Genomic DNA, 14,815 nt, shown 5'->3' with positions numbered 1-14,815 from the left:
AAGGGAATGGGCCGTAGTGGTGTCCGCCTCTCCTCTTGTCCACCGAGGAGAGCCCTGCTCCGAAGGGAAGCATTTTACAAGCAATATTGAGGATGTGCTCTGAGACAGGCGGAGGGATAGAGATGCGGGCAGGTTTGCAATCCTTGTAGTTGCTGTTCCTGGGCCCAGAGACCAGCTCTGTCCGTGCTCAGCTTGTGCGAGTGCGTCTGAGACACAAGAGCAAGTGAGACAGAGGGATTCCTGGGGGCTATTTTTCAGAAATTGGGAAAAATCAAAGAATCAAATTTCTTCTTGGGAGGGGGGCAGGGGGGGCTTGGATTGCTTGGTCCTGCTTGGTAGGGGGCTTGTCCAGGTGTGTTTTGTAGGGGGGTCCCCTTTCTTCCCTCTAATACCCTCGAGGAGCAGTCACTGAGTTGCTGTGAGATACTTGTTTCCCTCCTGCAGGGCCCAGCACACCCCCACTCCAGCCAGGGGGCTGCCTGGACCCTACCATTTCTGGCGAACCCCCTGCTTCTTTCCCTCCCAGCCTCCTCGGCCACCCTCCACCCCTGAGTAGAGCTCTCACCCCCTCTTCACACAGCGGGGTGGCTGTTATAGCCTTTGGCAACAAGGGCCTTGGCAACCGGCTTCCCACTTGGGGGAAGCCACATTGTTGCCATGGCAACAGAGGCCTAGGCAGAGCTTATCAGCTGCCAGGCAGTGCAAGTTTGGGAAGGGATGGTGGGGGCAGGTGGGAGGTGGAAGTGATGGGCAAGGGCGTTGATCAGGTTCAGGCCCCCCACAGCTGACATTCTGGGCTATTGTCCTGTCGTCCTAAGGAAAGGTGGCAGGTGAGAGACAGCCATCTTGGACCTGCGGGGCGGGATTCTTGCTACTGATGGAGGAGAGGGTGCTCTGGGACCTGAACTGACTCTAACCAGGGGAAGCAAAGTGGCAGCTCTTGCTTCCCGTTTCTGCCTTTAGGTCTCTGACCACAGCAGGGCTTAGAGACATGCCCCTCCCATCCCGGAGCCTCAGCTATTACCCCTGTGAGCTGGTGCAGAAAGAGTCACTGTAGGACTCAACACAGCACCAGGAATCCTGGCTGAGAGTTGAGAACGTGTGGCCAGATTAGAGCCACTTGCTGACGAGAAAAGCCATTTATTTCCCTTTCTCCTCTGACTTCCTCCTTGCTTCCTGTCCTGTCTCCTTCCCTCATCACATGACCACCTTGCTGGAGTGCTTGTCCATCGACTTTTAGATTCCCTGGTGAAAGGTACTCAGGTGCTTTCTCTAGTGAAATGGGTCACAGGCGTAACAGGGAGATGCCCCCACCTGGAGCTCTGAGGCTTTGGGGCAGGGACTTCCTTTACTACGATGCCGCCCATTTTGCTTGGTGACTCACAAGGGAAGAGCTTGGTTTGAGGACTTTGAAATCCAAGAGATGCTACAGTGACAACTGGCCAAAGTGCTTGGGAACCCCAGGATTAATTTTTACACCATTGGCTAGAAATTATACAAGGTAGAGGTGGGGAGCATTAATCCAACTTGGGGATCCTAGCAAAGATTCCAGCCCCGTGTACCCCCTGCCTGCCTACCTTCCCTCCTGAGTTGCATTTCTGCCCTCTCTGCTGTGTCACTGGCCCCATCTAGTGGACTCAGCAAGTATTGCTGTGTACATTGGGGTTCTGGAGAGAGTTGACACACCTCTTCCGGAGTACTTGAGGGCCGTTTCAGTTTTTTTTTTTTTTTTTTTTAAAAAAAAAAAGGAAAGAAAAAGAAAGCCAAGGTTTCTGCTACTTGGCTCTGCTCATTTGACCAGCAGGTCCCCTCCCTGCCAGGCTTCCTGTTGGGGCGTTGGGAACCAAGGGGACTTTTGGACCAAATCAGATGATTGTTCTAGATATTCAGATATCTAGCCTCTGGCAGCCGGACATTCCACACCCAAATGTGCATCCAACTTGTTCCTGGAAGCCCAAGGTTTGGTCTTTATATTAGGGTTCTCCAGAGAAACAGAACCATTAGGATACAGAGAGAGAAGGACTAATTTATTATAAGGAATTGTCTCACTAGATTATGGAGGCTGAACGGTCCCAAGATCTGCAGTCAGCAAGCTGGAGACCTGGGAGAACTGATGGTACAGTTAGTTCCAGTCTGAGTTCAAAGGCTGGAGAATCAGGAGAGTTGATGGTGTAAGCTGTAGTCCGTATTGAGTCCAAAGGCAGGAGAAGACCTATGTCCCAGCTCTAAGACAGGCAGAGAGAGTGAATTCTCCCTTACTTTTTATTCTATCTAGACCTTCAACTGATTAGATGAGGCCCACCCACATTGGGAAGGCAACCTGCTTTACTCAGTCAACTGATTCAAGTGTTCATCTCATCCAGAAACACCCTCACAGACACACCCAGAATAATGTGTGGCCAAACGTCTAGGCATCTGTGGCCCTGTCAGGTTGATGCATAAAACTAGCCCTCACGGTCTTACTCTCCCAGCAGCTCAGAGAATGGCAGGGACATGAGCTTTGCATAGATGACATGTTCTGCTCTCTAGCTGTGGGACTCTGGATCAGTGTCATAACCCCTCTGAGCCTCAGTTTCCTCATCTCTAAATAGGACTAACCACCTGAAGGGTTGTTGAGAGGACGGACTGGGATAGCTCAGGTGAGGCCTGCAGCGCTGGGCCTGGCTCACTGTGGGTCCTCAGAGCTTGGCGCCCAGGGCCCACGAGACTCTCCTCACCAACCATTAGAGGGGTGGGGAGCCCGGAGCACTGCGAGGACCCGGTCTAATGAATATTTGCTGGACAACAACTGAATCTGCTTTTACAACCTCCTTTCTGGGGTCAGATCTGTCCTCCCAGGTGTGGTAGCCCGGATGAAACCGGGTCTCCGGTGTTGCAGGACAAATGCTCTTCACTCCCCAGAAAGCCCTGCAGCCTCACTCTTCTCTCGCCTTAGATGTGCCCCAGTGTGCAGCCCAGCCAGGTATCAGGGTGAAAGCTGAAGCCCCGCCCTGCAGACCCTCACTCTCCCCAAGCTCAGGCTGAGTACAGCCCCCTCCGGTGGCTCAGTTCAGCAGAGAGGGCCTGCTTTCACCCTGGGAAGGACAGGAGGGACGCTTCATCTCCCTGACAAGCGGGGCACATGTTCCCCTGCCAGGACCGTGGTCATTCAGAAAAGCGTGTGCCCCACAAGCCATGGACTCCTCTGACTCCCCTCTCAGGAGTCACCATGAAAAGGGGCCACAAGGCAGAGAGAAGATCTGGTTGTTGTCTCAGTGCCACCACTTTCTAGCTGTGTGACCTGAGGGATTTCACTCATCTGAGCTCCAGTTTGCTCATCTGTAAAGTGAAGATACTGAGAATTTCCTCCCTCCTGACCTCACACAGCTGTCGGGAGGCTTCTATGAGATGGTGCCAGGCAGGTGCTTTATAAATTGTAAGGTCTGTACATGTTAGTACTGCACTAACTGCTGAATTGAGGAGTTTAGACTCCAGACGGCAGGATGATTTAAAGATAGGTGGGGGAGAGTTGAGATGATCACCATTGTCAACCTTCTCGTCTTCCCCCCTTCCCCCGCACCCCCACCCCCATTCCTCACAGCTACTTAGACTCGCCTTGAGCCTTTTACGTGGGGAGCCAGAGATATACTTAAACTTGGTCTTTCTTTTATTCCTTTCTCTTTTTTTGGCCGCACCTGCATGTGGGATCTTAGTTCCCTGACCAGGGATTGAACCCATGCCCCTTGCACTGGAAGAGCAGAGTCTTAACCACTGGACTGCCAGGAAATCCCTAAACTTGGGTCTTTCTGACGCTGGAGTCTGTGTGGTGCTCCCAGGTCCCCTCAGATACCACCTCCCTTGTGATGGTTTTCCAGCCCATGGCTGAGCCCTCCGCTGTCTGGGGACCGTGCACAGTTACTTGTGGGGCACGTCTGCCCTGCGAGATCCGGAGCCCTGATCCCCGATCATCTCCGGGACCCCCATCAGCAGCTCCTGGGCACCTAGGGGTATTCACCCGGTGTTTATGGAATTGAATCAAGTAGCACTGGGTTGGCCAGGGAGCAGGGAGGGAGGGCAGATACAGTCTCAGGGGATGACGCTAGGATGAATTGCTGCCCCCTCTTCCCTTCCTGGTCCCTTCTGAAGCCTTGGGGTTTGGGATCTGAGGTTGCAGGACAAGGAGGTCGCTTCTAGGTGAAAGGAGAAGCCACGTGGCAAGCTGGGAACATCTGAGATGGTGTCCCAGTCTGCTCTCTTTGGACGGCATTCGAGGCCTGGGTTGGGTGGGTTGACGGCTGCTCTTTATCTTTACGCCTCTCAGGAGTTTCCAGATGCAGGTAAAACCAGAGACATCTCTCCTCAGGTTGCCGACCTCCTGCCTCAGCAGCCTTGCTCCCCATTGCCCCCTTTCTGGATCTTTGGTCCCCACTCCAAAAAGGAGGAGCTTGCCTGACTCCCCCTATGTGCCAGGTGCTGTGCCAGGTGCCCATGGGCTTCATCGCCACCTATCCCTGCAACCACTTGGAGAGCCCCCCATTTTGTAGATGAAGAAGCTATGGCTCAGGGGGTTCCTTGGCTTGTGTGAGTTGAGGGGGATGTAAATAGGAAGTAGGGAGACAGTGCCCTGGTTGTGGTCCTCAGCCTCTCCATGGCTGGTGCTCCCTGGCCTCTCTGTCTCATTGCCCCCCTTCCACACGTGGCTGGGATCTGGGCTTCCCTGACTGACCACACGCAGCCGACCTGGAGCATCCCGTAGTGCTCACAGCCTGTCTGGGATCTCCCTCTCCCTGCTACTGTGCTGTGTGTTTCACATCAGCCAGTAAGGCGACTTCCAAAGCAACATGTATTCGGTGAAGGTTTGCTCATCTCCTGCAGATCCCAGGGACAGTGGATAGGAGAGTGAACCAGACCCATTCTCTGTCCTTGAGGCTTGGGAGTCTTTGGGGGTGGGGCAGGGAGGCCAATCGACCCACCTAATCACACCAAGAGGTGTGAAATTGCCCCTGAGAACGCCTTCAGTTTGAGACGTTTGGCCACACAGGTGAGCGACCAGGGGGCAGAGGCTGGAGGTCCCCCTGGGCTCTGGGTTCTGCCACGGTGCAGAAGGGCAGGGAGCATCCCAGCAGCAGGCTGGCTCTTACGCACGGACTCTCTTTTCCATCCTCCTCACCTAATTCCTCCACTAGTGGGTGCTAGCACTTTCTTTCCACGATGATGCTCTGATGATGCTCTTGTGGACCTTCCTCCCACAGGGTTATGGGCTGGTTGCTTCCATCTGGAAAGCCACACAGACCCCCCCCCAACCCTCCTGCCTGTGTGGCAGAAAGAAGAAGAGAAAGAAGAGAAACGCTTCCATAGCACTTACTAAATGCCAGACACTGTTGTAGCACTTTATAAATACTAACTCATTTAGTCCTCACCACACCTTGGGAAGTAGGCACCGTTACTGCCCCATTTTACAGATGTGAAAACTAAGGTGCAAAGAGGTGACATAACCCACCTGAGGTCCCACAGCTGGTCAGTGGTGGGTGCTCACCACTGCTGTTCTCTGCCACCTCTCCAAAACAGGAACCTCAGTGCCCTCGCCTGACGTCTTTCTGGCTCTGTGACTTTGGATAACCTGCAGAATCTTGGTCCTCTCAGCTGTAAATAAGGATAAATACCTCCTATCTGGAAGGGCTGCTGGGAGGACCGAGTGACACAGTGCCCTCGGCACTGGCCCCTGGGGTCAGTTCTCATTGGCCCAGGGTCTGCTGAGCTCCAGAAAGTCTGGAGGTGGGACTTGAGCTCCTGCCAAGGAAGTTGGAAGGGCCAGGGATAGGCAGAGAGGAGGGAGAGGGGCTCCAAGCCAGGTCAAGGCCTGGAGGTGAGAATGCACCTGGCCCTTTCATGGGACAGCAAACAGCAGAAGTTGTGGTCAACAGTTTGATCAGTTGAGTTATCAGCAAGGGCCCCACTGCCCTTGTTAGGGCTGACTTGGTGGCTTCCTGCTGGGTACAGAGTGCGCAGTGTTTTAGAAAGAGTAATCTGATGTCAGCAGAAGGGATGCACTGAAACACTGTCTGGTCACTCCCTGTAAAATTCTTCAATGCCTGCCCGTAGCAATGCTGTCAAGGCCGTGCCTGACCTGACCACTTGACCTCTGCCTACCTCTGCAGGCTCATTACAACCCCCCAGCTAGAATGTGAGCTCTTCCATGGAGCTTTGTCAGTTTTGTACCAAAATGTTTGCTCACTGCAAACTGTAGTGCCTAGAACTGCGCCTGGCACATAAGAGATGCCTAGTAAGTATTGGTTGAACGGATGAAGACTTGCCACCCAGACTGAACTCATTTCATTATGCCTCATGCTGTCCTGTCTGCCCCTGAGTCCCCCTGGGATAGCTAATCCCTGCTCATTTTCAGGTAGGAGTTTTGTTTTGTTTTGTTTTTGTTTTTGTTTTTGTTTTTTGCGGTACGCGGGCCTCTCACTGTTGTGGCCTCTCCCGTTGCGGAGCACAGGCTCCGGACGCGCAGGCTCAGCGGCCATGGCTCACGGGTCCAGCCGCTCCGTGGCGTGTGGTATCCTCCCGGACCGGGGCACAAACCTGTGTCCCCTGCATTGGCAGGTGGGCTCTCAACCACTGCGCCACCAGGGAAGCCCCAGGTAGGAGTTTTAATGTCACCTCCTCTGGAGAACCTTCTGTGAATCTCTACTTGCCCAATTATAGCACTTACCGCACTTCTTTTTTTAATTTCTTTATTTTTCCTGATTACATCACTGAAAATTCTAACTTTACAGAAACATATAATATGGAAAGTGAAAGTCTCCTTAAGTCTCATCCTACAGAGAGAATGTCTGTTAAGAGACATCTTCTTTTTCCATGTGAGATATTACATATATATATATATACACATATATGTAAAAAATACATTTTCCTCTGTGTATATATTATATATATACACTTTTTAAAAAAGTGGGGTCATACTATTAATACTGTTATGCAATTTGCTCTGGTTATTTAATAAGTCTTGGACATCTTGCATATCAGTAATTAAAGACCTACCTCATTCTCCTTCATGACTGTATGCAGTGTTTCTTTTAATGGTTGTACCATAATTCACTTAGCCAGTCCCCTTCTGTTAGACATTTGGGCTGTTTCCAGTCTTTCACTGGTATAACCATCATTACAGTGAACATCTTTGTACAAAGATCTTTGAGTCCTTGTAGAAATGTTTTTGCAGACAAATTCCTTAAAGTGGAGGTGCTGAGTCAGAGGGTGAGAACGTATTAAATCACAATAGATATTTCCACGTTATTCTTTCTGGAAGAGTTGTACCTTAGCCCCAGAGTTCTGAGATTGTGCCCTTCCCCTGGCCCTGCCTTGGCTCGCAGAGGTCAGTCTGTCCCTGAGACCATCAGCCCCCATGGAGGTAGACAAAGCGTCCCACTTGTGGCTGCGTTCTGGATGCTAGCACAGCACCTGGTGCATGGTGGGCAATGAATAGATACTTGTTGATTGAGTGGGTAAGGGAATGAGGGGATGGAGAATGAGTGTGAGAGAAGGCTGTTGGGTTTGGGGAGAGTAAACTGTTGGTGGCTTGGAAAGCGTGGATTTGGTGGGTGTCTGAAATCTCAGTCCGTGCCCCTTGTTCATGGGGGAGTGGTTCCCGCCCACTCCTCCAAGTTCATCACCTGCCCCTTTTCTGTCCTCCAGCTGTGCTTCCTGGGGTTCCTTACCAAACATTTTCCTCCCTTTGCCTGGAAACCCTTCCCCTTTTTAAGATGCTGCTCAGAAGCCACGCTTCTGTGGAGCTTTACCTCTCAGGCAGGGTTAGTGCTTTTGTCCTGTGTTCCCACTGTGTCGACCAGTGAGAACACTGCCTCATTTGTTTATATGTCCTTCACCCCCTGTGGGTTGAGAGCATTCTAATGGCAAGGGTTGTGTCTCCCAGGTCTGTGTATTTGTAATGCCAGGCCTTCTCTGGGTATGAATGAACAGATAGATGGACAGGCAAGATCGGAAGTCCAAGTGGAATATTATTGTGGTTATGTAGGTGTGAGATTCTACAAACCTCGGTTGGGTGGTGGCTTTGGAAAAGGAGGAGAAGGAAGAACCAAGGGGACTTGGTAAAAGGCATGTGGGGCCTGAGGGAAAGAAGAGTCACAAGATGGCGGCCCCGCCAACAGAAGTGGAGAAGCCAAAAGGGGAAGCTGGTTTAGGGAGGGGGAAGGGTCGTTTGGTCTGGAGATGTGGAGCTGAGGGGCTGCTGATGGGACTCCCAAGTGAGGAGAAGCAGCTGACAGCACAGATGTCACACTCCAGCAGAGCAAGATGTTGGAGCTGCAGCTGGTGACGGGCTGCCATTGGCCTAGCAGTGAGCAGGGATGAGTTCTCCAAGGACAGAGAGCAGAGGGCTGTGGCCTGGTCCGAATGGGTGACTCCACACTTATAGGAGGCAGGAAAAAGAAGGGCCAGCCGGAACCAGAGCCATCAGAGGCAGCATCAGCATGGCCACAGAAGCTGAGGGATTTAAGAGCATCCAGACTGCAGAGGCTGAGGAGTAGAGAAGGAGACCTCTGACTTTGGAATAAGGCAGTTTAGAGGCCTTTGGAGCAGCTGTTTCTCTGGAGAGGAGGGTCAGAAGCCAGGCCAAAGCAGGCAGAGTTGTAGAGGACGCAGGGAGGAAGCTCGTTTCCAGGGCATTGGTAGGGGAAAGGGAGGGAACACCATTGGGACTTGTGAGTCACTTCCCTCCAGGGGCAGAACTGAGGGCCTCTGAGTGGAGTCTGTGTACCCAGTGGAGATGGAAGGGCATTCAAATTACTCACTGGAATTTCCAGCCAACCCGGGTGGGGTGGAGTGGAGATGCCTTGGATGTTCAGGGAGCAGCTTCTGAGAGGTGTCAGAGTTTGGAAGAAGTGGGTGTCGACACTGCCATGCTAGTAGGGGCATGGGGAATGGAGACAGGGGTACTCTCGGAGACTCCTGAGGGCCCCTCATGTTCCTTTGGGCGGGGGAAGGGACACCGTGCCAGGGGGGGCCTTGGACTGTTAGGCCCTTCTCCCATTACACCTGCTTGTCCAGCCAGAGGGGGCAGCCCATGCCGTGCACTCGGAGCCTGCAGGATGGGAGACAGACTGGCACAGAGCCCTGGGCTGGCACACTTGTGCCCTGGGGAATGCCAGGCCTGGTTGTTCCCAAGCTCTGGGAACAGCCTCACCCGCCCAAACCAAATGAGGAATTGTGGCTGAGAGGGCCCTTCAGATCTACCCCGGCTATTTATAACCCAGCCAGGGCGGGCACAGGGAAGAACCAGGGATGAGGGAGAGGGCGGGTGTGGGGTGGGTTGTGCCTCTGGGGAACCCCATCAGCCCTGAGGCCCCAGAGAACCTACCCCCAATCCCTTGGTCTGCATTTCAGCTATGGTGACAGGGAGAAACCTTTTACTGGTGAGGACAGCTCTAATAGAATGGCAGGAGCCCCACCTAGAGCTCAGAACTTCCACAGACTTTTCTGGGGAGTTGGGATAAGGAACCACGTCCATTCCTCTCCTTTTTCCCTCCTGGCTCTTCCTCAACCCTCCACCCAGCTTGGAGGCTCAGCCAAGGGCCCTGTTCTCAGCTGAGATGCCCAGTGGGAAGGAGAGGTGATGACCCCAGGTGGGCCTAGGATGGCACGCCTTTAACCCCCCCTTTGGAATGCATTTCCAAACGAGCTCCAAAGAGTTGGACTCTTCCCCCTGTGGCCATACAGTTGCCACCTGACAGGGGATGTGCCCTGTGCATAACGAGGCCGGTGGTAGACACACGAGGCATTAATGGACAACTCAGACACTGTATCATTAAGAACCACACTGGCTGGTCTGTGTACTGTGTACTGGGAGAGACACTTGTGAGCTAGAAGCATCAGGAAGATTTTAAGGAAATCCCTGACTAGAGAGACAAGGTTTGGGGGCTGGTGGGAGATTGGGGGGATTGGCGTGAGTGGGGCTGGAGCTTCAGGGCTCATTACTCAGAATCCGGAGTTTTCACTTGATCTGTCTGGCTGGTGGCACCTATTATACAGGTTTACAAAGATAAGTAGTGGGCTGGTCATGTGTGAAGCTGAATTTGATTCCAGGATGCCAGGTCCAGTGATGAAATGGGACAGAGGTGATATTCAAGGAACAACCCCCCCCCCACACACACACATACACCTCCCAACCTTCCCTCAGAGAAACACAACCAACTGCAAGAAGGCAGCAACCTTGTCTGTGGGCCCTGATTCAGTGCACAGATGTGTTTCATTGAGACTGCATCATGTTTTGTTTTTTAAATATAATTTATCTGCCATCATTTTTAAATTGAGAGCTATCACCTAAAAATCCGGATTCCAGCTTCTCTTGAACAATCCAAGATGGGGCAACCTTGAGCCTGCACTGCCCCTGGCAGCCAGCAGCTGGAGCTGAGTGACAGTTTCTTCAGTTCACTTGGTCCCTACCTGGCTCATTTCACTAACTAATCTTACCTGCACCCTCTTGGGTGCTGGAGTTGGCAACCTTTGCCCTAGGTGTTGTGAAAGAGCTTTTCCCAGCTGCTGCCCTTAAACCCCACCCCCATGAGAGTAGGTGGATTACATCTCTGGATGGGGCTAGGGGACCAGAGTGTGCACTTCACCCTCTGGATGGATTTAGCCTCTGTAACCATGGAAGAAGCCAGGGGAAGCAGGTTGGGGGTGGGCAGGGCTGGCGTGCTCCTGGTCCTGGGTTAAGTGTACCCTCCCCTGTGGGGCTGGTTCTACTGGGCCCAGCCCCCTCTTGAGGGAAAAGAGCTCCGAGGAGGTGTGGTGCTGCTTATCAGCAGCATCTGTGAGTAGGTGTGGCACCTCCGGCTGCCCGAGGCGGCCTCGCTGCAGCCCCTGGCTGGCACTTGTGCTTCTTTCGTGGCGAGGCAGGTCAGGCCTCCTTTGCACAAAGCCTTGTTCCCTCAGCCACGGTGGAGATAGAAAGAAACTATGGTTTCTCACCAGGGCTTGGCCTCCCTTCCTCAGAGGTGTCAGAGCCTGAGGCGGAAGTGAGAAGGGGCTTGTCGGCATCCCAAGGTGACACCGAGGTTGGCCCGGGGGCCCGCGAGGCTGTGCGGGCAGCTGCTCGTCCGCTCCGCCCCCGCCTGCCCGCGGGGCCGGTGAGGGGCTGTAAATAAAGCCTGTCTCTGGGAAGCGGACCTCCCCCTGCGCCCGGCCCGGCTGCGGCCTCGTCGCCCCTCCTCCGCGCTCCCGAAGCCTCCGCCAGCCGGCTGGCCCGGCAACCGCAGAGAGGGAACGGCTCCACCTCACCCGTCGAGTCGTGCATTTCCTGTGTCTTGAGAGCGAACGCGAACCTCCGCGTCCAGGAGGGCGGGATCTGTGGGGCCGGCGGCGGCGGCGGCGGCGGCGGGGCGCCCGGCCGGGCTGGGAGCGGCGGCAGGGAGCGGGGCCCCGCCTGCCTGGAGAGCCGGCGCGCACGGCAGGAAGGGCCGCGGCGGCCGGCAGGGGCGCGCGGGCTCCGGTGACAGCCCTGGAATCGCGGCGGCGGCAGCGGCGGCGGAGCTCCCCGCGAGAGGCGGCTGGGGCCGCACGGACGCCCCGCTTCCCCTTTCTCCGGGAGGACCCGGAGCCGGCGGGCGGGAGAAGGCTCATAATGGAGCCTTTCATCGGCAGCCGGTGGCCGGGAGCCAGGACGGACTCCAGGGAGGCCCGCGTGCTGGTTTAGGCCTGCCCTGCACGCTCTTCCCGTCCCCGCCTGCCGGCCTCGCTCCCGGGCGCCGGCGGCCACGGCTGCCGCTGCCGCTGCCGCTGCTGCTGGGACCCTGCTTCCTGTTTGCCCTCTGCGGCTCCCGCTGCCATGGAAGAGGAGGAGGAGGCGATAGGCTTTTTGGACAAGGTCCTGGAGGATGAAGATGTGTTTCTCCTGGAGGAGTGCGAGCTGGGAACCCCGACCAGCCCTGGCTCAGGGTCCCCATTCTTGGTGGCTGTGAAGGTGGGAATGTGACACGCCCTGGATGCTTGTCGGGGGAGGGGGCAGGGGGCAGGGCTCGCAGCTCTGACTGCCGAAGTCTGTGCGGCAGAAATGGCTGATTTGTGCACAAACCTTGTGGCCGAGTGGAAGCACCTCAGCCTGAGAGGGGCTGGCGCCTGCCTGCCAAGGGATGCAAGGGGCTGTGCCCTGGGCACAGCTGTTCCTGGGGGAGAGGCGCAGTGCCTGCCGCCTCCCCCTGGACCAGTTGTCCTCAGGGGGAGTGGCTGCTGGCTTTCCCCAGGCCAGTTGTGCAGAGGGCTTTCTCTGGCAGTGACATGAGTCCCCTGGTGGGCACGCCAGTGGTGTCAGCCTGCTGCCCCAGAGGAGCTGGCCGACGTGAAACTAGGAGGCCGAAATTCCTTGTTTCCGTAGCAGCAGTGGGATAAGTGCACTTGTGAAGTTCAGGCCAAGGGAGCCACTCTCTTCCAAGCAAGTGGAATCTGGTGAATCTGGGCTAGGGCACGAGAGCATTTGGAGAGATCAAGAGCCAGAGGTCCCTGAACTTCCTTGAAGGGAAAGAATTGGATCAGCCGAAGAGGGGCGGTAACAGCTGGCTCGGAGGCAGGAGCCAGGTGGCTAGGCACTTTACCCAGGGTGGGCATAGGCAGGAAGCATCTGCTGGCCCCCAGCCCACTGACTCTGGGGCTGTGGGCATTCTCAGCAGCAGTGCCTCTGTTTAATCAGAGAAGTTGCCTCGAAGGTAGAGCAGGAGGGGAGTGGTTACCTCAATCCCCTTCTCTTCACGCCCCCCGCCCCACCCCAGGGGCCGGGATTCCACTTGAAAGCGCACCAGTGCTGCCTAAGGCATGTGCACCACACTGTCCGTCCTTTCTTTCACCTCTAACCTCAGTGTTTTGCTCACCTCCTCTCTGTTCTGTGGCTCGAAGGGAGGGCCAGTGAGAACGTATGGCAGGGAGTTCACAGACTGCAACCAGGCTGCCTAACAGCGCCCGTCTTGTGGGGCCCGAGCCTGTCTGCCCTGGCAGCACTGCACCCCAGAGGGCATGGTGCACGGAGCCTTGCTCTGGGCAGGAGGCTGTCGCTGAGCCTCTCTGGGCCTCCTTGTCCCTCCTGTAAGATGGGGATCACGGCCCTGCTCCGCCCGTGCTACAGTGTGGATCAGAGGAGGAGCTAATGGAGGTAAAAATAGACTGCAGACCCGCGGGTAGATGGCTGATGTGTGGAAGGGGTGGAGCAGTCGCTGTAGGCCTGGGTGTGGGGCAGAGAGGAGCCGTAACGGGAGGCTGGCAGTGGCTGGCGCCCCATCCCTGGTTTTCAGATCTGGTGCTAGCTTGGCACACTGGGGTAAGTCACATCTCTCACTGGGCCCCCAAGGCCTTGCCCTTAGGGTCTGCCCAGCCATCCTAGGAACAGGATGGGGAAAAGTCTAGTTATGAACCAAGAACACCTGCTGGGAGCTTAGTAGTAGTAGTGTGTAGGATGGGACCTCTGTGGGTTCCTAACAGCCCTTCTCTGAGACACCCTCCCCAGCACAGATGGGGTTCCTCTCATATGCTGCCTTATGGGTCCTCCCTTACTCTGGACCTCTAGTCTGGCTTATATCGGGCTAGCCCCTGTTTCATTCTGCTTGGAACTCTAGACGTGTGCCTCTCTCCTCCAGGGCAGGGCCCTCTTGTTTTCATTGTGGGCGCTGCACGGTGCTTGGTGTGTGGCTGGTGTCCAGTGGATTGGTGGAATGAGTGAGGCTCCATGGGGCCCACACAGGGCGTACCATGTCCCTGGCCTTATTCCATCACAGAGGTGTTCTAAGGAGGAAGCACACGGATACCAAAGGGGCTTGGGTGCACATCACACCTAAAAACGCTGTTCCTCCCAGAGCCCTGTGAGCACCAAGATGGAGTCTTCCTCTCTACCTCGCCACCTCAGTGTTCCCGGACCTGTCTCCAGCACTGGGGGGAGGGCCCCTTTCCTGAGTGTTGGGGGATTCCAAGCCCCCTGTCCCAGCCTGAACACGTCTAGGATGCCCTTCTCCTCTACCAGGCTTGGCCATCTATAGAGGGAGAAGACAAACAGAAAGCTCATTGATTCATTCAACAAACACTGTCAGGTTGTGTTCTATTCAGAGCAGTCTGCCTGGGGGAGGAGACAGGTGAACAAGGCTTAGTCCTTTCTCAAAAAGAGTTCACAATTCAGGGTAAGGGGGCAAGTGCCCAGATAATAGGAATATAATGAGAAACTAGGCAGGGCCTGAGAAGGGTTCTGATAAAAGGGTACTAAGTTCAGAGGAGGAGGGACCACTTCTCGTTGAGTCAGGGCTGGACTGGGCGCATGTGTGTGCACATGTGTGTGTGCACGTGTGTGTGTGCGTGCACACGTGTACATGTGTGAGGTCAGGGCTCATTTCTGGAGGGTGTGCTCCTGTCCTGGGCTGTGGACTGGGCGCACTCCTGCATGGTAGACTCTTCTTGGCGGCTGGTAGAAATCCAAGGCAGTTCTCTCTTTGCTGTTACTTTACTTCAGGAGTACTTACCTTAAACAGTAGTCGTGTTCCTGAGCACATGTCCAAATGCCAGTCCTATAAATCAATCCTGTTTTCAGTGTAATTTCCGAGATGCTTCATCTTCCTGGGGGACAGATGTGAAGATGGCAGTGGTTTTCTCCGGAGCTGGAGCTGGAGCTTGCCATGTGTTTCAACCCACACTCCCCTTTGAGGAGTTAATGGTCTATAAACTACTAATAATGTGAATACTGATAGCAGCATCACCTCTCCTCTGTAAAGTGTTGTGTACGTCCCCCAAATCTTTCATATGATTCTATTTAAAGGTACCTAGGGCCGATAGGGGCCTTGCTATATAAAGG

The 14,815-nt window shown here is 54.8% G+C and overlaps 1 protein-coding gene across 4 annotated transcripts in view; it reads left to right on the top strand.

The window, feature by feature from the left end:
- The window catches only part of ABR (ABR activator of RhoGEF and GTPase), a gene marked incomplete at both ends in the record, with an annotated part of 221,353 nt that overhangs the window by 131,316 nt on the left and 75,222 nt on the right, over positions 1 to 14,815 (top strand). Inside the window, one exon of one of the 4 annotated variants that reach the window (XM_079725670.1) lies at positions 11,822 to 11,956. The exons of the other annotated variants lie outside the window; for them this stretch is intronic. Coding sequence (XP_079581796.1) covers positions 11,822 to 11,956 — 135 coding nt within the window. Of the gene's footprint in view, positions 1 to 11,821; positions 11,957 to 14,815 lie in introns of those variants that run through there. 4 annotated transcript variants of the gene reach the window in all.

Source organism: Hyperoodon ampullatus (genome assembly GCF_949752795.1).
Source record: "Hyperoodon ampullatus genome assembly, chromosome: 19".
In the NCBI taxonomy this organism is placed as follows: Eukaryota; Metazoa; Chordata; class Mammalia; order Artiodactyla; family Ziphiidae; genus Hyperoodon; species Hyperoodon ampullatus.
The sequence above is the reverse complement of the archived record's forward strand: the minus strand, read 5'-3'. Positions and strand labels throughout refer to the sequence as shown.